This window comes from Tasmannia lanceolata, unplaced genomic scaffold (genome assembly GCF_043159265.1).
Source record: "Tasmannia lanceolata isolate RefF3 unplaced genomic scaffold, GAP_Taslan_0.1 ptg000029l, whole genome shotgun sequence".
NCBI lineage: Eukaryota > Viridiplantae > Streptophyta > Magnoliopsida > Canellales > Winteraceae > Tasmannia > Tasmannia lanceolata.
Window position 1 is genome coordinate 8,476,072 of NW_027518706.1, and position 22,683 is coordinate 8,498,754.

Sequence of the window (22,683 nt, forward strand, 5' to 3'; positions counted from 1 at the left end):
AACTTGATCGGAATCATATTCTATCTTGTATTTTTCATAAGGCTCTGTTCACTTGTTTTCCCGGGAAAGGAAAAGAAAATGTTTCTCGGGAATCTGACGTGGCATTAGGAAAAGAAATCCAGGGAATCTGTGCAGGAAAAGGTTTCCCTGGACTGTTCACTTGAGCAGGAAAAGGTTTCCAGGGGAACTGCTTGCCCTTCTTTTTGCACTAGTTTTTCAGGGAAATGAAATCCGTGTGTTTTTTGTTGGAAACGAAATCCCTAAAAGGAGAAGGGGGGGATGGGCTTTTCCATGTTATTTTTTGACTTATTGCAGAGATTCCACATGTGTAATTCTATTTTCCCTGGAAAGCAAATGAAGACTAGTATTTTGTCTTGTCAAGGAAAAAAGAGGCTGTTTTCCAGGGATTTACTTTCCAGGGAACACAAGTGAACAAAGCCTAGAAAAAGATACAATGTAAGTTACTTGAAGATGAAGAAAATAAAATAGCTCAACAGACTCTCTTTCTCAATCCCCGATCTCGATAACATATCGGCATCCAAATTAGCTGACCTTCTAACATGATGAAAAGATATGGAAGAACATCGTTCTCTAATCTCACCAAACTATTGTGCAAACCGCCAAGGGGGAGATGCTCCCCTTTAGCCACGGGATCACATTTAGCAAGTTCCCTTCCACTATCACTCTATGTAGATGGTGAGCTTCAATAGGTGTGTAATACCTTATCAAAAGGCACCATACTTTATCACCTTATACAAAGGCACTCTTTTATCCCATTTATATGCTATGATTCGTTGATGATAAATATCATTGATTAGGGTTCCAACTTGGATCAGTTTTAACTGACCAGCATCGACCCAGCTCGAAAAAAACTCAACCCAAGCTCAAGTCAAGTTTATAGAAAAATACTTGAGATCCAAAACTTGAAACCCGTATCACAACATGAGGACATGCTTGCTAGTTTGTAGTCTTCAAAACAAGACCCAACCCAATGCTTATTTGTAACTTATAAAAAAAGGGAGCCTAAAACAAATCTTATGTCCATTTTTACATAGAAAGAAAGGGAGCCTAAAATGAAAATAGATTGGATGAATTTTTACATGACCAAAGTGCAGGTCTCCCAACGCTTATGTCTATTTCTTTTAGAGGAATGAAACTGCAGTAATTATGAACATGTAGCTAGAGAAGATGTAGATTGAGTAGATATTTTCATTTGAGAGTTGAGACTATTTACTTTCACTGTAGGGAAAAAATTATTTACTTAACTTTTCCAGAAAATTTCTGCAACCATAGTAGGGCCTCAACAAGGAGAAAGAAGGATACAAAATTAAGGAATGTAAGCCTAAAGAGCTGTCTGTATGAAGGAAATTTTTTCACTGAAAAAAAATATTTTCATGGATAATTAATTCTCCAGTATTATGTTAACTAGCTAGGTAAACTTATTTTCTATGAACAAATTTTCCAAAATTAAAAAAGTTTCAGACCATTAAATTTCCTTTTAAATTTTTTTATTCCCTGGATCCAAACAGCCCCCAAAAATATTCTTACAGGCGCTGAGCCAGATTCTTCTTCTTTTTATGCTTTCTAAGGAAATTTCTTTTCCTGAGAAAAATTTCCATGACAAAATCATGTTAGCAATCTTGTCTTTAAAATTTCTTCTCTAATCCCCCATCAGAAATCTTGTCTTTAAAGAGAAAAAAATCTTTCCCTACACCCAAACAACCCATTAAAACCTTTGATTTAATTAGCATGATAATCAAAAGACTGCAACAATGTCCATCTACAAAAAAAAAAAGGAAGAATCAATCTTCTCTAATCCCCCATCAGAAATTCTTACGCCTAATCCACTCTCAAGTACTTTAGTACAATTCCCTCCCTTTTCGGAATCAAAAGATTGAAATTCTCCAGCAAGCCTAAAACAAATCCTTTCCTCTTTCCCCATTAAACAAAAGTACAAGAGCTCCAACAAAGCTCCCTCCATAAGAAGTTAAAACATTAACAAGATTACTTGGGTAAGTCTACATAATGGCCAGTTTTTCGCCTATGCCGGCTGAAATCCGACACAAACCTGAAGGTAAGTCCACATCCTTCAACCTTGCATTGATACGGGCGCTCACCCGTATGCACCCTCAGATGTTCGGTCCTCGCCCACGCCCACTTGAAAGTCATATTGCATCCTTTCCATGAGCACTTGAGGGGTCTCTCGTCAATGTGGACACGTTGGTGAAGCAACACATACTTGTGGGAGCGAAACCTCTTCTCACATCCCTTATGGGTACAGCGATTTTTCTTATGAAGAACCAGCTCGGCACTTGTCGCAAAACTCACACGACAACCTTCCAAATCACACTTATAAGATCCCTTAATCGCCGCCTTTGTCACCTTCTCATTGAGCCGCTTTATCGCCTTCTTTGTCACCTTCTCATCCACCTTCATAGCCTTCTGTTTCATCTTATCATCCACTATTCTGTGAATGCCCACACTTCCAGCACAAGAAGTCGTATTAGACACCTTTTCTGTTACATTGTCTAACTTTCGTGGCCTCAACCCCTCGCACGGGCTACGGATATAAGCATTACAATTGTACTGGCCACCTGTTTTCGGCTCCATTTTTCTTTTCCTTTTATATCGAATTCCAATGGTAGGCTTGGGGCCTAAAAGAGTAGGAGCACAGTTCTTTCTCTCTGCATCTAGTGAAGAAAACCCATCAGTCATTTTTGTTTCCTTTGTAGATTGGACATCTTGCAGCACTTCAGAAGTACCAACAATGACAATAGCAGGCAGAGTTGCCAACTTTATAGAATCATAAATTCCACCATCCATGTTTCTTTCCTCCGTGATCTGTATTTCTTCTTGTGTTTCAGAACTTTCGACCATAGACAACATTGGGGAATCACAAACTTGACCCACCATGGTTGTTTCCTCTGTAGTCTGCATCGTGTGTTGCACTTCAAATAATTCAATCATTGGGAGTGCAACAGTAGGAACACCAATCAATTTAGTGGAATCACAAACTTCATTTGCCATGATACTATTGTTCGTAGTTTTGATATGTTGATGCATTTCAACAGTAATAGGCGTACATACAGAATCACCAGCTTCACATACAATCTCACTTTCCTCTTTACTAAGGATATCTTTCTGTACATCCGAACATTCAACCATTGAGATGGACCCAGTATCCAGAACTCCCAATTTTGCAGAATCAGAAACTTTCCTTGTCAGAATAGTTTCCTTTGCAGTCTCGTTCTCTTGGTGAGTTTCAAAATGTTCCATCATTGGGACGGCAATAGAAGGCGGGCCCACCAATTCTGCAGTATCAAACATTTCACCCACCATACTATTTTTCTCTATTTCCCATATGTCTTGCTGTGATTCGACACTTTCAACCATGTTTGTGGTTAGGGTCTCTTGATGCATTTCAGAACTTTCTACCATTGAGTTTGAAATAGTAGAAAGACAAGCCAACTTTGCAGAACAAAAAACCTCACCCACCATTTTATTTTCCTCTGTTATCTGCACCTCTTCAAGACCTTCAGAGTTTTCCAGCTCTCTTCTCCACATATCATCACAAGTTTCAGAACTCTCAACTGTCGGAATAGTAATCGTGTCCAAACAAGAATACTTCACAGAATCACAAGCCTTACCCTCCATAATAGTTTCCTGTGCAGTCTGCATCCTTTCCCGTGTTCCATAAGTTATGGGAACTGAGACAACAACATTGTTACTATCCAGGTCTCCTTTGTCAGTAGCTGTTATGGTTTCTTTGTCACTACCTAACATTTTGGATGAGTGTTTTCTAGGGCGGCCACGACTACGAGTTTCACTAGTTTCTACAAGAACACTAGGTTCACTGTTAGAACTTCTCGAGTATTGAAAAACTTGATTTTCTTCTGATGTGTCATGCAATTTAGAACGACTTGGACCATTTGTCCTGCGGTGAGTGCGGGATTTTCGGGAGTGCCACTTGAGGCTTGAAATATTTAAACCACAAACTTGATCTGAAAATATTCCACCTAATGCCAAAGCATGCTGCTCTTGCTTTGAAGGATAAAGCTTTTTGATCTTGACACAGTGTTTTAGATTTAGACCCAGTTTTGAAGTCCAGTCTTCTCCACATTGTTCATGTTCTTCATCATCAATGGAAATATTAATCAAATTCAAATCTGATTGCGACGCATTCTCTAAGGGAATCTCTCTACTATTAAAATGGACACCGATTTCTTCAGCAATGAACACAGCCTGCTGCTTTATTTTTGGATAGTCTGCAAAAGTCAGATCATTAAATGAGTCGTAAGCAGTTGTGCAAAAATAATCTAAAAATCTCAATCTATTAAAAGGCTAAGGCCCTGTTTGACAACCGATTGTCATCTCTGGACCTATTATTGGACTCAAATTTAAATGTAATTTTGAGTCCAATAATAGGTTTTGGACTTAAAATCGGTTGTCATGATCTCAAACGAACAGGCCATAAGAGAATGGTTAAGAATGGTTATTTACGTGATCTGATTCAAATAATACAATAGTGTGACAATCATCATGTTAAATAGAAGGCACATAAGCAGGTTGCTATTCTCACCAAAAAGGCACAACTAATATAGGAAAAAAGAAGAGAAATATCCTATCAGATGGTATAGAATTACCTGATTCCCAGCCCCCTAACCTTTTCTGTTTTTATTGTGCAAAGTTTTCTTTGACATTTTGTTTTGGTGTGTGTGTGTGGGGGGGGGGGGGATGGTTGTTGATTTATGGCTCTTTGATGTACTGCAAAGGATGAACAAATGGATTAAAGAATTGGAATCCAGCTTCCCATGAAATTGGGATTTTATTTTAAGTTGTTGAGTGATCATGCCCACTTCTTTTATTTCAATTATTTATAGGTTATGTTAGTGATAGGCCCATTCTCTTCTAATTTGCTTCAAGTGAAATTAATAGGATGGGACCCACTTGCTTTTACTCACAAAGAAGTATAAAGTTGTAGGGATTACCGGATTAGAAGTCATAAGTTTTATATGGGGTCAAAGTATTTTATTTTCGTTGGGATTAGGGTTTTATAGAGTGCATTCCCTCTTAAGATAATGCGTTCTTTTGAGCTTAATGAGCTTGCGGATCAAATGTATATGTTGATCTGTTGTTAGTCCCTTAACATTTGCAACTTGATCGTGGCTAGAAACTTGTGAACCATTTTTATTGAAAGGAAAGGAGCATATATAGTACAACAAAAAGAAAATGGAAATGGATAAAGAAAACAAAATAAGAATTACTAATCTGGCATCTCACCCATATTGCTATATCATTCATTACAATGGAACCAAAGTTAGCAAACTTTTCAGCTTTGATGTTAGCTAGAGGAAATGGGCACAATATCCTGAAGCAAGTAAGGGGGGCAACTTGGGCAGGCTCAACCCGAACCCGTCGGGTTCAACCTGAAAAAAAGTTGGGTTGGGTTTTTCTCAACCCGGGTTGAGTTCGGGTCGGGTTCGGGTTGGGGGCTTGGGCAACCCGACCCGAGTGTAACCAGACATTTTTTATTATTTTTTTAAAACATCAGCTTAAATATTCGGGTTGGGTCGGGTCGGGTCGGGTTGGGTTGAACTCGGGTCGGTTCGGGTTGGAAAAAAGGGTTCCTCGGGTCAGGTCGGGTTGAACCTCTTCGGGTTGGAACTCGGGTTGGGTCATGTTGAGTAATTGGTTACTTGGGTTGGGTTCGGGTTGGCCTCAACCCGACCCGAGTTGCACCCTAGAAGCAAGCATGAAAATCTCCATAGAAGACAAATATTATTTCTTAGTTACTTCATAAGTATCAAAGAGTCACCGCCCACCCAAATGCTAGGACAACCAAGAGGATTGTGAACATGAAGGGGATCTTAATATACATCTTTTTTTTTAACGTTGACAATTTTATTGAATAATGGTTGGGACAAGTAGTCCCCGCCAATATACAAGAAACGGATAAATCCGAGTACACCATAGACCAAAATTATATATGTGACCACAATACAAATTCTCAACAGGAGCTACTAACTAAAATTGTGGTACGTAAGATCTCCTCCTTTAGCACTTATGCTTTGGCTAGGACATCCGCCTCCTCATTAGCTGTTCTTCTCTGGTGCTCAATTCTTGGTTGCAAAACCTTTATAAGGTCAAGCACTTCTGCTATTGTGTTATGAAGGTGCCACGGTCCTGGTGAGCTACCCGACGCCCATCCAACAGCATTCGTTGAATCCCCTTCCACTATCAGGGACCTCTGATTTTTCTCATAAGCCCACCGCAAGCCGAATAATAGAGCTTTAATTTCTGCTTCATTTCCATCGCACTGGCCCGCTGGGCCTGAATAGGACATAATGATCGATTTATTGGTATCTCTAATTAGACCTCCAATCCCACCCCTACCAGGATTACCCATAGCACTTCCGTCAAAATTGAGTTTGAACCATCCTTCCGGCGGAGCCATCCATTTCGGTTTAGGTTTGGTTAGGATTGTCCTTTCCCAAATTATTGCCCACCAATTCCTTATCAGATCACCCACTCCATATGGTAACTTTCTTTTGTTTCTTGCCCATGAAATTAATTCCACCTTGATATCCGTAGCAAGCCTCACCATCGATCTCTGCTGATCTTCAAAAATTCGTCTATTCCGCTCTTTCCAGATGTTCCATACAATAGCATAGGGACAAGTAATACAGTGAAGTTTTCCGATCTCTCCAAACGGTCCTCCCGTCCAATTAATGAGGAGCGAAGAAATAGATTTTGGCCACACCCAACACATCCCAAAAGCTCCAACAGCACGACTCCAAATTTGATAAGTTAAAGGACAGTGCAACATTAAATGATCCAGGGTTTCCTCATGCTGACGACAAAGGACACAAATACTAGCAAGGCTAAAATGTCTCTTTTTTCAAACGGTCGCAGGTATTGATTTTTCTGTGGATCAGCGTCCACCCAAAGGCAACCACCCTTGGTGGTGCCACTGAGTGACAGATGCGTCCCTTTTCTGATTGTTGGATAATATAAATCTGGAAAGAGGAGAGTTGCTCGTGATCCAAAGAGTGATGATCTCACTGGATCGACCGGACGGGTGTGGCTCTTTGGCTTAAAGTCATGGGTATGCTCCCCAGTGATGAGAGTTCGAATCCCCCTGTAGTAAACTCGATGCGCGTGGTTTACGGGTGATTGCGCGCATCCGTAGGGATTAGTCGCGCCCCTAAAATGGCGTAGGGATACCTATGCCATTAAAGAAACTCACCAGATCAAAACGTGGATTGGCACTAAAAGAACATATCTCAGACATGGTTGGTTTGTGGAGACAAAGTATGCATCGTGATCAGGTGGCTCAAGTGAGAACATGACGTCCTCATAGATGGTGAGGAAACTTAATTTGAAGGCCGACCCCCATCACCACCCCACGCCCACACCCCCCCCCCCTCCCCAAAAAAAAAAAAAAAAAGTAGCAGGTTTCAAAAAGGTTAATCAAAGTTCTTATTGATACGTCTTTCTTAGTTAATTTCTCTATTGGAAAAGATAATAAGTGTTCGACACGGTGCGATGTGGTGCCTATACAAACTTTTTTAATCGAAAATCCTCCACAGATAACCAAATACTTACCATATTTAGAAGGGTGGGACAAATTGCACCTTGAATCCATTGAAAGAGATAGTTTGTCCTTAAACCTTAGAGGGAAGATGTGTCTAATCTCTTAACTACTCGTCAACCATGATTTTAAATTTCTGACAAAATTGACACTAAACTACCAAAAATTTTCCATTTTCACCCCCACTGCAACGCATATCGAAACTGAAATGCACACTGAAACCAAAATTGTAAGTTTATATATTACATTATTTTGGTCAAAACTTGGAGACATGTTTGTTTCAGTTAGGATTTTTTTTTTTAGAATCCTATAAAATCATTAAAGCGTATGGAAACATATGCAAATGATGGAAATTTAAGATGAAACTTCAGGAATTGCTTGAAAGTTATCTATTTTATTTTAAAATAGGGAAAATAATTATTTTTTATTAAAAAACTTAAGAAATAATAAATAATATTTAAAAATCATATAAAATTATAATAGATAAATAAATTATATAAATAACAGCATTCAACTATTGTTGTGATAACTGATATGTACTATATTTCATAGTGATAACTATTTTTTGTTTTTTATAAAGAAATTATAAAATATGTGAAAATCTTAGAAAAAACTAACAAATGTCAAGGCATGTGCAGTTTCAGCCATACACACCATTAAGGATGATTCATTCATTTGTTCTCTTTTGTGTCTAAATCATTGTAATCATCATTAGAAATAAAGAATCATAATAATTTCTGCTCCACATGAATTATCTTCTCCCTTCTCTCCTTTGTTTTCTCTTGTCACTGCTTAGATATGATCGTTGAAGACGTTTACAATTTTGAGACTCAGCATACCATTTTTTTCTTAATGAACTCTGTGGACCATATTAGTAAAACTTTGAAGTATTTTGAACTTTAAATATGGTTTCAGGCAGTTGGATTATTAAATCAACTTGCATAAAAAGTACTTTGTGGGGAGGTAAATGAGGACAAGAAAAAATAAGGCAAGCAGCTTTAAAAAAATTTGGGTGAGCGATGACCAAGTTGGTCTCCAAATCGGAAAGGATTGACCCCATCCTCAGATAATTTGTAGTTTTGGGCCCTGGATGACTTCCCCTAGTTTCGGGTCTAACTTTTAAAATGGATAGGGGGCTTGGGCCTAGGGTTGGATTAACTTCTAATTGTTGCATCTGCTTTGAAAATCCACCTTGGAAGGTGAGCAGATTTCATCGGATGGGATGGCTTGCTCAAAAGGAAGTACTAGTAGAAACTGCAATGGCACCTGGATTCAGGATAGGGCCCTTGTTGGCGGTGACATAAATTCCCATTACTACATACAATTTGTAAGATCTCATGGGCATCCCTTCTACCCAAAGATGGATGATCAAGATCCCATGCACCAGGAATCTTCCTCATGTCCAAGGAGCCGGAAAAGGAAATTGATCATGGAGATCATGATGTTGAATACAATTCTTCACAAGATAAGAAGAATGGTTTTTGATGAAGAGTTAGCCTCCACCAACACCTTCCATGATATCTCTAGAGATTTGCCAGAAGATAGGAGCCGGCGGAGGAGGCTTTGGGATGTTTCGAGGGAGGTGGCTATCTCTTTTTTGGAGGAAGAAATTTAGGCTTGATCTTCTCCTGGTTTCTTGGAAAGGAGTCCGAAAGCGGTTCATATGGGTCTGCCGATTTCCCTTCTCCAAAGTTTCCTAGATGAACTCCGGAAATGCTTCTATTAGTTGCTCTCGGTGGGGTTTAAATGGCTTTCAGTTGGCTGAATCTCTGCTATTTTGGGTAAATTGGTGGAGGTGGTCGTTGGATTAAGAGTGGCAAGATAAGACATGGGTTTTATTTCGGTACTTTGGGGTAAATTTTGTAGGGACTCGGAACAATGTATCTGATATATTCCTCTTCCTCTTTTCTGGCGCATGGTTTACCATGGCCTTCTTTCTGATGCTATGTATTGCTAGATGGGACCTCCTGGTCCCCATTGTAATTCTTATAGTATCAATGAAAATATGTCATCTTTCAAAAAAAAAATGAGGACAAGAAAATGGTTGAGTAAGCGGAGATTTTGGATTTTAAAGCGAAGAGGGTGCTTATTCTCGAATTGGGTATGCCACTTGGAGTTGGTTTTTTGGTGAAGTCTTGATAAGCTCTGGTGATTTAGCGAATGGAGAAACCATCGATGCTTTGAAAAAGAAACTATTTGTTATTTGGGAGAACAACCATGCTCATCAAAGTAGCTCTATCTAACTTGTAGGTTTATTTTATACCCATGTTCAAACTTCTATGTTTTTTTATTGACAGGATTTGGAAGGTTGCGAAGGGAATTCCTTTGGGAGTGCAAGGAAGAAAGAAAAAGGGATAGACATGGAAAAGGTGTGCTTCCCAAGAGGGGAGGCATAGGTATTGTTATCATAAGGATGAGATTGAGTATGTCTCTCTTCGGAAAACGGCACTGGAAATAGAGAGTGAAGTCTTGTTTGATGTAAGGCTAAAGGAATTCAATGAAAGAATTCAAACATTTTGTTTGGTTTGACCACTAATATCTTCCTTCCTATACTGAAATAGCTTTTCATTATACCAAACTAATCACTGAGTTGAAAACTAGACCTATATTCTTATTGACTCTAAGCACCTCATTAGATTGATAAGTTTGAAAAGAAGAAATGAGAGCCTCAAAGAATAGTGGTACTCATCATAATTTGCAATTTTGCATTTTTTAACCAGTTGGAGATAATTATAGCATGCCTATACTTTGAATCTAGTCTAACTAATCACTTACTATGTACATATAGAGAAATCAAATAATTACTTAGAAGCTGGATATTCAAAATCTTAGTTTAGACTTACAAACTCCAGCACATTAGTTTGTATCAAAGTGCATTGTCGGTGTAACCATAACTTAACTAAATCAAAAAAATGAACTCTTTCCAAAGATTCTACTCAAGTTTAAAATGTGAAATCAACAAATAAAGAATCTGATAAAAACACATTATCCCTCGATACAAAATTATCTACAAAAGAACGAAGATGATTATCTGAGAAATATTGGTATCAGAATTGTGTTCCTGAAATGAAAGGAACAAAAACCAAAGTTAGGCTAGGCAAGGAAACTTACTATTAGAAAAACAATAATCCAATTAGTTTAAAATATTGCAATTGCAACCTTTGATAGAAATATAAAATAAGAAGGCGTTATAGGTGAGTGGGACCTGAATGGCAAATAATTAGCACATTTGCACCGCCTTTGCTCTGTAATAGCTGCTCAATCTCAAGAGCATGCTCCAAGCAAAAGATCCGTGGCCTTAGAAATCCATCAGATATATTCCACTGCTTGATCAACTTATCATTGCTTGTGCCTTTTGAATCCTTTTCAACTGTAATATCAACATCCATATCCATATGTATACTTCCTTCAGATACACCCACTCCATCACAAGAATGGATACCATTCGAATTTTCAATATGCATCTCTTTTCGATTAACACATGTAGTGTCCTCAGCGAAAGGGCTGAACTGATAAAATTGATGTTGTGGATTAATGTCTTTTGCCTCTTCATTAGAAATAACTTGTCCCAATGAACTGCTATTATCTGGCGATGGCTCGAGAGAATTATTCGAGAACTTGACATTCATCCCATTATTCGGGGCTTCAGTAATAGGAGTATGTTCCTTTGGGTTTGGATATAAAATTTTTGCCTGATTGTCATCTGAATTGCATTGCGCTTCAAACTCTACACCAATTGCTACAAAATTATCCATAAAGAAAAGGAAAGGCAAGTTAGCATTTTATTGAAAGAAGTGTAACTGAAGGAAACAATATGCAAACAATTCTTTGTAACAGAAACATAGTTGAAGGCTAAAAACAGGATTATTTTAGGGAAATGATTTCAACACACATCTTTTGATACAAGACGCTCATGTTTCTTGTCTTTTATATTTAAAGAGCTGTAAAAGGGTTTTTATTGTCCCCAAAAAGCACTTGCCTGACAATTAAATGCTAAAAGACAAGATACACGAGCGCATGTATCAAAACATAGTTGTGCTGAAATCATTTCCCTTATTTTATTCGCACATCATTGATAATCCAAAAAGTCACCATGCAGAAAGTAATTCCCACAACCCGAAACTGATCAGATAACGTACTGCTATACCAATCCAATGAACTACATGTATAGATAAGCATGCATGTAAGGAACGGGCATAGATCATATGTGAGGTATATTAAAAAAAGGGGGGGCCCAATGCACGAGGCTCCCGCCATTGTGGGGTCTGGGAAGGGCTAGATGTACGCAGCCTTACCCCTGCTTTGCAGAGAGGCTATTTCCGTGACTCGAACATGTGACCACCACGTCACACTGGAGCAACCTTACCGTTGGGCCAAGGCTCATCCTCATGAGAGGTATATTACATATACATAAATACATTCATATAATATAATATATATATATATATATATATATATATATGAGAGAGAACATTTCCTACACACTTGTGTAGGTAAGTTACCTACACACTAGCTTAAAATACAGTGGGGGCCCACATTGTTTGGGTGATCCAAACCATTCATTTGAATGGTCCTCACATAGATAGGGTGTCCACAAAAAATCAGATCCATAGAATCATCCTAACCATTCAAACTATGGAGGCAAAAAATGGACTAATTTGTGAAGGTTTATACACGTCCATTTTACCTCCACAAATCGTAGGGTTGGGATGATCCTATGGATCTGATTTTTTGTGGACACCCTATCTATGTGAGGACCATTCAAATGAATTGTTTGGATCACCCAAACAATGTGGGCCCCCACTGTATTTTAAGGTAGTGTGTAGGTAACTTACCTACACAAGTGTGTAGGAAATGTTCTCTCTCTCTCTCTCTCTCTCTCTCTCTCTCTCTCTCTCTCTCTCTCTCTCTCTCTCTCTCTCTCTCTCTCTATATATATATATATATATATATATATATATATATATAGAGAGAGAGAGAGAGAAGTGTTTCTAGTTGGCCGACTAGATAAGTTTATCTAGTCCACCGCCTAGAAATAAGGTGGGCCTACGTTGTTTGGGTAATGTAAACCATTCATTTGATGGGCCCTGACATAGATAGGGTGTGCCCAAAAAATCATCTCCATAGGATCATCCTAACCCTTTGATTTGTGGAGGTTAAAATGGATGGTCCAAAAATCTGTCCATTTTTCACCTCCACAAATCCAAGGGTTAGGATGATCCTATGGAGCTGATTTTTGTCGGCGCACCCTATCTATGTCAGGGCCTATCAAATGAATGATTTGGATCATCCAAACAATGTGGGCCCACTATTTCTGGCCCGCAGACTAGATAACATCTATATATATGAGAAAAGAGTTCCTACTCCCAATAGTAGATAACTTATCTACTCCGTCGATTTATGGAGGTTAAAATGGACGGGTAAAACCTCCACAAATCTGTCCATTTTTCACATCCACAAATCAAAGGGTTAGGATGATCCTATGGAGCTGATTTTTTTGGGCGCACCCTATCTATGTCAGGGCCTATCAAATGAATGCTTTGGATCATCCAAACAATGTGGGCCCACTGTTTCTGGCCCGCACACAAGATAACATCATATATATATATATATATATATATATATATATATATAGAGAGAGAGAGAGAGAAGGGTTCCTGCGCTCGAGTGCAGGAAACAAGGGTGGGGCCACATTGTTGGGGTGATCCTAAGCATTCATTTGAAAGGCCCCATCATGGGTGGGGTGTGTACCAAAAATCAGCTTCATTGTATCATTATAGGGTGTCCTATTGTGGGGGTGAAAAATGGACAGATACTGTTTGTCCACTAATCTGCACATTTTTTCACCCCACAAATGGACACCCTAAGATGATCCAATGGAGCTGATTTTTGGTGGACACCCTATCCATGAAAGGGCCTTCTAAATGAATGCTTTGGATCCCCCCAACAATGTGGGCCCAACCCTGTTTTTGCACTCGAGCGCAGATAAGCTTATCTGCACTCAGATAAGCTTAAAATACAGTGGGAGCCACATTTTTGGGTGATGCAAACCATTCATTTGATGGGCCCTCACATAGATAGGATGTGCCCAAAAAATCAGCTCCATAGGATCATCCCAACCCTACGATTTGTGGAGGTAAATATGGACATGTATAAACCTTCACAAATCTGTCCATTGTTTGCATCCACAGTTCGAAGGGTTGGGATGATCCTATGGAGCTGATTTTTTGGGCACACCCTATCTATGTGAGGGCCTATCTCCTCTCCAACTGAGAGAGAGAGGGATTGAGACGCGTGGGAATTTAGGGGACATGAGAAAGAAGAAGACATGAGGAGAGAGAGAGAGAGATGTCGTTGGAATTTAAGGACACATGAGGTATTTTTACTTAGATGCGTTGGAAGTTTAGGGCATAAGAGGTATTTATGTGCAATTCTATCTGGATACATGACTTCCCTACAAATATCCAAAACCTCAAGTCAAATCACAAAAGAAGTATCCACATCTAAGCTTAATCCATAAGAAAAAAATGAACAGTTCATAGCACAATAACCAGGATAAACATATCTGTGATGTATATACACAGAAGCTGCGTGTATACCATAAAGGAGGGGGGTAAGATTGAAATTATATGAGTTCAATGGGTGCATTTGTTCAAAAAAGTCAAAAAATGTGACGTGTAATTCTCATGTGATTTTCAAAAAAATGGAAAAAACTCTCTTCTTTTCATCCCAGCTTATTGTGTGTGTGTGTGTATATATATATATATATTTTTTTTTTTTTAATTTATTTATATATATATATATATATATATAGAGAGAGAGAGAGAGAGAGAGTCTTTATACGTACAGCCCGCATAGTCCATTATTTTTCAAAAAGTAATGCACTCTACAGATCATAGGGCTAAGATCATCCTATGAAAATGATTTTTTTGTGTTACAACCTATTTACGTTGTGACCCATCAAATGGACGGTTTGGATCATCCTATGGTTCCAGCCGTACAGTACTTTTTGAAAAATACTGAACTATACGGGCTTAGACCATATAAAATCTCTCTCTCTCTCTCTCTCTCTCTCTCTCACACACACACACACACACACACACACATGCTTCATACTTTTATTCTGCATAGACTGAAGAAAAACAATAAAATAAGGTTTACAGATGTTGCACCTGGATCAAAGTCCTTGACACTGCTATCCTGTCGTGAAGGAGTTGGAGGCTTCACAGTTTTTAAATTCTCTACCTCTTCTCGAGTTACTTTACCATCTGCAGGAAAGAGCTCCCTTGCTGCTCTATGGGAAGGTTGTACTATTGCCATCAATGGAAAACCAAGAATCCCGCAAGCCACGCATGCCAATGTTCCCGAATCAACATGTAAACCACATGGTAAATCATCATCATCCACATATAAGTTACCAACTGTTTCCATAGATGCACTTGTGAAATCAACATTATTATCATGAGTATCTAAGTCTTGGCAATCAACCGAAGACATGTTGCCACTTGATGTTTTAGCAACAATACCACTCTCAATAGAAGACCAGTCTTTTCTTTCGTCGAATGGTTTTTTTACTTTGGGGCTACACTTGACGAGGTCCTTGTTGCCCTTATAAACCAATAAACCAGAATCTTCAAGAGAGGTGGACAAAGGAACTGAAGGAAGGACACTGCTTGACAAAGGCAGCATCTCAGGGTCCCACAACACTGCATAGAAAGTTGATTCTTTTTGTAGAAGAGCGCCTAATAGATAATCTTCATTCAGCATATCATCTATAAATGCCTTTTTAACAAGAATTTCTCTTTCCTCTTTCTTGCGATCTTTCAGACGAGAGCTCCGTACCCCTGGGAGTAAAGCTCTGGGGACTCTGGCATTAAAATAATTCCAGCACATTCAAACTGAAGAAAACATTAGGATTAGGTGCCCACTACAAATAAGTTTGGACACCACCTAGAAGAATCAAATCAATGAAGCATGGAGATTTACAGCTCAACAAACCATCAATAAATACAAAATAATAACGCATTCGATGACATCCATCAGAAAAAGAAAATAATGGGATGGCATAGGTTTCCAGTCCACGTCTTCAATAAATTAAAATGTAAAGAAAAAAAGATATTCCCAGATATTGTCACAATGACATCCCCTTGTAATCATTAAGGCAATATGAAAATATGTGGGCAGCTACAGAGTATATTATACCCTAGATGCCAATATTTGTAATTTATAAACACAACTTTGAATATAATAGAATAAATCATGAAGCCTCCCTTTTATCATTGCAAGTCCAATATTATGTTTCTCTCATGATATGATCGAATGTATCCCAGGCCCTTGTTTAAGAACACATAATTATCAGAAATTTTTTGCTGATCTTAATCCTCACCAGTTTTACAGTTAGATGCCAAGTCTAAAACAAGGATCCATGGTGGGATTGATAATCTTCTTGAAAAGAAGGTAAATAATAGAAAATCCTGAAGTAGAGCGATACTACAATTACAAGGGCATGATCCCAAAATATTAGTAGGCCGTGGAATGGACCACAATTTGGGGAAAGGAAGAAAAAGACCAAGTATAAGACGTTGTACATACATACATACATATATATATAGCTTGAAATAAGTTATTTATTCCGAATGAATGCAGATGGATGGTGAAGTTCAAGATATGTACGGCTTTATAAGTTTTTATTTCAGGTGAACAGATGATAGCAAGTCAGTAAGCTTGTATAAATAACTAGAAGGCTCAAAAGTTATATTTAACATAATAAATTTGGATGGAAATTTAATGAAATTACGTATCTGTTTTTCCTAAATTTTCATTCTTTCGTAAATTTCCCCTCCAAAGATATCCTAGAAAGATTACAAGTTTTGAGAAAAAATTACAGAAAAGATATACAGCAATGGACTCCAAAATATTTAGATTCTTGGAAATAGTATCCATAAAGTAATAAATGATCTAAATATTATAGGTCTCGAAGCTGGTAGAAAAAAACAAATCACATTAAAGATATCCCTATATGTCCTATTAAACACTTGGGAAGGAGTTTGTTCCTCATTTGTCAAGCAAATTAGACCCCAAACGTCTGAAAGCCAGCCTCCCCCCACCAAATTTGGTTTATGTAGCCGTATAAGGCTATAAGCTGTATGGTTCAGATTTTTAAGTGCATTAAAGATAGTGGATGCTATAGAATCTGCGTAGATGGAGACCCTTTTATAACAATTAATTAGTTGAGAAATGATGTGCATACTCAGTGGAGATTGTCATGGTTATTTAGGCACATATGTCCCTTCTCACTAACCAAGATTTCATTTATACAAATCCATTGCGAAGCTAATACCACTGTTGATCAGCTAGCCAACTTTGGTGTTCATTGTAATGACGTAGCAATATATGGTGAAATGCCAGATTTGTAGTTCCTTTTAGTTTTTTTTTTTTTTTTTTTTTTGTTCTTTCCTCATTGATTATTAATGAATCACTTGTTTAAAAATAAATATCCTCCCCAACCCCAACCCGCATGATTGTATGATACAATTATATTTCAAAGATGATGTTTACATTTCATATGCCCAATAAACACAAATTTGCCTTCTCAGTCAGAGAATATGCAACTCGGAATACCAAGAACACAACACAATTTCCTCTGTATCAAATTATTGTGCAACAAGGCTAGGTCAAAAACTAATAAAACTATTCTAGTGATTAATGTTGCAGTATTGGGAACCATTATTCGCTCCTCTAATGCAGTGGGAGTTTCACATCTGGAATCACTAATGACATTTTTGTTACTTTGTTTCCTTCTAGTCATTAAGTAAAATTCGATGATGCAGAAACATTGTGTCTACATACAAACACTTGGATCTGGAAGGTAAGGATATCCAACAAATTGAGAGAGAATGAAAAAGCAATCAAAACATATGATAAACCGCTAAATTATTTTGAGGCATTGCACATCTAGATGGATCAATTGTCCCAATATAAGTACTAATGCAATAAATTTATGGTTCAAATTATTAATAATTAATCTTTGTTGACTATGTTTCTACAACAACAAGCAATAAGAATAAATTATCAAATAAGTTGCATCCTTTCAGAAGTTGATGAAACAATCAGCAGGATACTTCTAAGTTTTAAGTAAAAGAAAAGCATCACAGGAAAAAGGGCAGTGGTAAATTCACCCCCTTGAAGGATGAACACCACCTTTAATGTTAATCGTTAAGTTTTAGTTTGACGGTGGAAGGAGGAAACAGAAACAAACATGAAAAAGGGGGCCTTAAAACTTAACAATTAACATTCAAGGGGGTGAATTCATCCTTCAAGGGGGTGAATTTATCACTGCCCAGGATAAATCATATCTGTGTTCGATCTGCAAAATGCAATTACGAGCTAACCTTGAAACAAAAGACATTGTCAATATGTATAGCAGTTGTTGATGGGAGAGCATGGGCAAATAATTCATGGCAGCCCTACGAACTGCAGCCTCTTTTGCAACCTTAAGCCATTGTGGAGTTGCAAAGTTAGCAGCTTCGCCACAGTTAAATCCTGTTTTTGCAATAATGAAGGTAAGAATACAGGGGAAATAAAAGAACACAATTTAATTAGGATTTCCTTGGCAGAATAGAATAGCTCATAGAGAAATTGATGTTGTATTGGTGGATCAATATGACACAAACATTGGGTGTTAAAGAAAAAGCTCTTACTAGACAAACAACAGAAAAATAGAAAAAATTCACTATCATTTGATTTCCATCAATATTTAACATGTTAACTCCACATTTTCTACAACAGAAAAATAAAAAAAATTCACAATCATTTGATTTCCATCAATAGTTAACATGTTAACTCTATATTTTCATTATTTCTGCTCCATGATATTTAGGTAAAGAGGTTTCCATACAGATATCTAAATCTCACTAAGTACAGGTGGAAATATTCCCTTATCATCATCACTTTAAGGTAGATTAATCCCACAAAGTGCAATGTGGATTTCTAACTGTTGATCTCTGCTACGATGGCTTCAATTTCACTCAACTGCGCTCGAATAGACCAATCAATCGCTTTCGGGGTTTTGAAGCATTCCAGCATTTTTTATCAGAAATGTTCAAAATCTCGTGTTAGGATGAAAGTTAAAACCCAAATACACAATGTGGTGTCTCTTCTGTAATGTGGTTTTTTTTATAAGATGTTTTTCAGCATTTAGTTACAGTTAATCAATTTTTGGGTATAACATCCTGCAATGCGGGTTTCACTTCTGTTTCTTTTTCTTTCTAGATAGGCCAAGGCGGTGTGAAGCAGAGGGCTGTTTCTAAGTTTAGCGGCTATCTTGAAATGACTACAGCGACAGCAACTGAGAGAGATATGATATCTGGGGTGGAGTGAACGGATGAGTTTCCGGTGGGAGTTGTAGTTTATGGGGAAGCCATGGAGCTCGGGGTTCATAGACTCCAAGTCCCATGGCATTTCCCCCATGTCAAGTAGAAGTAGGATAGTTTAGTTTATCTTTTCCCTTTTTCTTCCCTTGTTTCCCTCAATTTTTCCGATCCCTTCTATGAGTAGGAATGACAGCTTTGGTTATTAGTAGTCTCTTTCTGTTAGATGAAGTAGAAAATTTGCATTTCTTTTAAGTTTTTTTCTTTTTCCTTTGTTCCTTGTATGACCTGCTCAATCATGCCTTAATAGTTTCTTCTTCCTTCGCAATGTACCGTTAAAAGGGGAAGAAAGATTTTTTTTCCAGTGGGGGGTTGGTGGGGGGGTCTATACAGTGTAAGCAAAAAAATTAGACAGCTATAAAATATATCAGTCTAAACTAAAGAGATAATAAATATATAAACCAATTACCATGGATGAACCAGAGATAATAAATATATAAACCAATTACCATGGATGAACCTAGGTATTAAGCCCTTGGAAGAGTCAAAACAAATTTATTTGGAAAACAAACTCATAACAACTATATACTACAAACAAATGCACCAAAATTTATATGCATAAACAGAAGAAAAAACAAAGTTGCAAAGGAATTACCATGACTGAACCCTACGTGGTAAGCCCGCGGAAAGGTAACAACAAATTCACCGGGATTTTGCACTAACCTGAAATGAAAACCAGCAATGATGATAGTGCATGAGGAAAAAGTTTCACAGTGGGGACAAATTGAAAGCATCAAAACCAGCTAACACTGAAAAGCCATCTAAATATCCATAACTAAAACAGTTTAAATGATAGGATGATATAAAATCTGTACACGCAAAAGAACTTAAAACATGACAAAACTGGCCCACCTGCAACAGGGAATCCCTGAAGCAACCACTACATCAGGTGATAATAGAGTAGTCTTCTCGCCCAAAAGAGTGAGAGCAGCTGACATACAAAGACATTGGACCCAAGTGAGATAAAATATTACAGTTACAAAATAATCTACTATGCCTCTAAAAAAAATCTATTATGTGAACACTTATGCCCTGTTTGTTTGAGATTATACTAACCGATGGTGAGGCCCTTCACTGATTATTCGACTCAAAATTAATGTAATTTGAGTCCAATAATCGGTTTGGGAGCTCACCATCAGTAGTCATAATCAGGCCCTGTTCATTTAAGATTATGACAGCTGTTTTTTTTTTTTTTTGGTGAGTGCCAAACCAATTATTGGACTCAAATTTAAGGCCCTGTTCATTTGAGATTGTGGCAACTAATTGTGAGCCATAAAACCGATTTTTAGACTCAAAATTAATGTAATTTTGGTCCAATAATTGGATTGGGGGCTCACAATCAGTTGTCATAATCTCAAACGAACAACATTTTCAAAAAAAATAATAATCTCAAACGAAAAGGCTATAAATGTAATTTTGAGTCCAACAATCAATTTGGCACTCACAATCGGTTGTTATAATCTTAAACAGACAGTGCCTTAAGAAATGGATCAAAAATAATGTGAAGCAAGTTTTCTACCTAAGCGGTCGAGATGGCCTCCATATCCTTGTCTACGAATGACTTCCTCCAAAGCAAATGCATAATCTCCAGGGACTGCGTACCAAGTCTTTGAGGAACCCATATGGAGAAAATTCATACTGTGAAGTTCATGATCTTCCACATGCCAAGCAAACCAACTGAATAACATGGCAATATAAACCATGGGAGATGTAACACCGGGGACTTCATCCGGCATAAAACGGGTAAGTGAGCCCCGCGAGCGCGCAATCACTTGTAAATTCCAAGGACTATTTGACAGCTTCCAACCAGATGTGCTTTCCCTATCACTGCCAGGATTTGAATTCTTCGCCCTTGAAAATCTCAAACCCTCGTCAAGCAACGTGTTTGTATCTTTCATTGTGGAACCATTATCGTTCATACTCGTACGAGACTCTACTACAATTCCCACTTCATTTTTCTCACAACCAATGCTCCTTTGATGCTTAGGGTTTAATCTCCTCTTCCTCTTTCGCTTATGGAAATATCGAAATGGCTCCTCGGGTTCTCCAAAACCCGAACCAGGAACGTCATTTGCATACTCAATATAGATAGGTTTCTCTCTGGCTGCCTTCCAAAACATTGCCTCTACACCAAGTGGAGAAACGTCCTTCACCACACCTAAATGACTTCGCGCAAAAAATTTTGACTTAGACTCGAACTGATCCAATGTATACACCTCCCCACTTTGCCAAACTTGCTTTTGAACGACCGATTGCTGAATTGGCACAGGCCCTTTCATTCTTTTTAAACTGTGACCTAATTCTTGGTGCCTAGTCGTGAACACGGACCGAACCTCTTCATCATTCCCTTTATCCCCAAAACCCATTTGAGTAGAGGAACAAATAGATTGAGACTTTACATCTGAACCCAAATCGGGGCATTTCGATAGTGACTTGTTTAAGTTTGAAAGAACATATTTTTTTGAAGGTTTGGAGAATGGTGGGACAACCTTGCAAATCCCAAAAGCACTTGCTTCCTTCTCGATTTTCGATATGTAAGCAATTGGGTCTGCGAATTCGGTCTCCGTAGGATGATATTCGGGCGCCAAAGGCAACCCTTTTAGCCAAATGGGTATCTCAACATCACCCATCAAAACTGAGATTTCAAAGAATTAATAGGAAGGAAAGCAAAAACCCTTTTAGCCAAATGGGTATCTCAACATCACCCATTAAAACCAAGATTTCACAGTACAAGAATGAAGGAAAGCAAAACCAACCTAGAATATTGAATCATACATACATTTCTCTCAACTTTAACCGTTTTAACCAAATGGGTATCTCAAAATCACCCATCACAACCAAGATTCACAAACCAAAAGAACTAAAAAAGAAGAAATAAGAACAATAACTTGATAAAAAACAAAGATGTGTGTTGGGGTTTCAAACCCTAGGTTGAAGTTTGTTATGAGATATACTACATGGGTTTATTGTGGATGAAAATATGAGTAATTAAAAGCATAAGAAGAGGAAAAATAGAATGCCCAAAAGGAGAGAGTAAACCTGTGTTGAGAAGTGAAGCTTTGATTCTATGGGAAGAAGAAAGACGGGTTTCTAATTCTATACCGGTTGATAACTAAACCGGTTATATATGATGTGAGATTGGAAGTACATGCGAACAAAATGGAATGTTGCGGTTTTTCTTCCTAATAACTAAGGCTCGTGGCTTATCTACATGAATCGGGCAATCTCAGCCGTTGGATTTTGGATGATCAGGGAAGTGGAATGGATTAGAATCTTTGTGTTGATTTGATTATTATAGGAAAGCCCTTCATCCTTAGGCTCCGGCTTGAGTTTTGATTTTGGCTTTAGGCCCTTTTTGGATTGAAAGAAAAACATTTCCACGGAAAAAAATTTCTCCGGAAAATATTATCTTTCCACCATTCAGATGGAAATTATATTATTATGGTTAATTTAGAGGTATATTATCACAAATTGAAGCTACCACTAAATGAAATTTGAATCGGTTTGGTACAAGGTATTTTTTTTCCTTGTGTAAAATGTTCGAAAATTTAGAAATATTTTTCCTTTCTATACTTTTCCAAAAAAATTCATGCAATCCAAACAAGGCTACCGTATTATCTATTATACTACTGATTCCAATCCGCTCTTTTCATTTAAAACTTG

At 37.8% G+C, this 22,683-nt stretch overlaps 1 protein-coding gene across 1 annotated transcript; it reads right to left on the minus strand.

The window, feature by feature from the left end:
• Positions 1-1,721: 1,721 nt before the first annotated feature.
• Positions 1,722-22,169, minus strand: ELF6 (Zinc finger (C2H2 type) family protein / transcription factor jumonji (jmj) family protein). The gene is made up of 7 exons (XM_077369571.1): positions 20,540-22,169; positions 19,873-19,951; positions 19,616-19,683; positions 17,983-18,133; positions 14,764-15,458; positions 10,797-11,330; positions 1,722-4,265 (listed from the first exon to the last, which is right to left on the minus strand). The coding sequence occupies exons 1-7, from the start codon at positions 21,648-21,650 to the stop codon at positions 2,005-2,007; spliced, it is 4,899 nt and encodes a 1,632-aa protein (XP_077225686.1). The 5' UTR covers positions 21,651-22,169; the 3' UTR covers positions 1,722-2,004.
• Between the last annotated feature and the right edge of the window lie 514 nt (positions 22,170-22,683).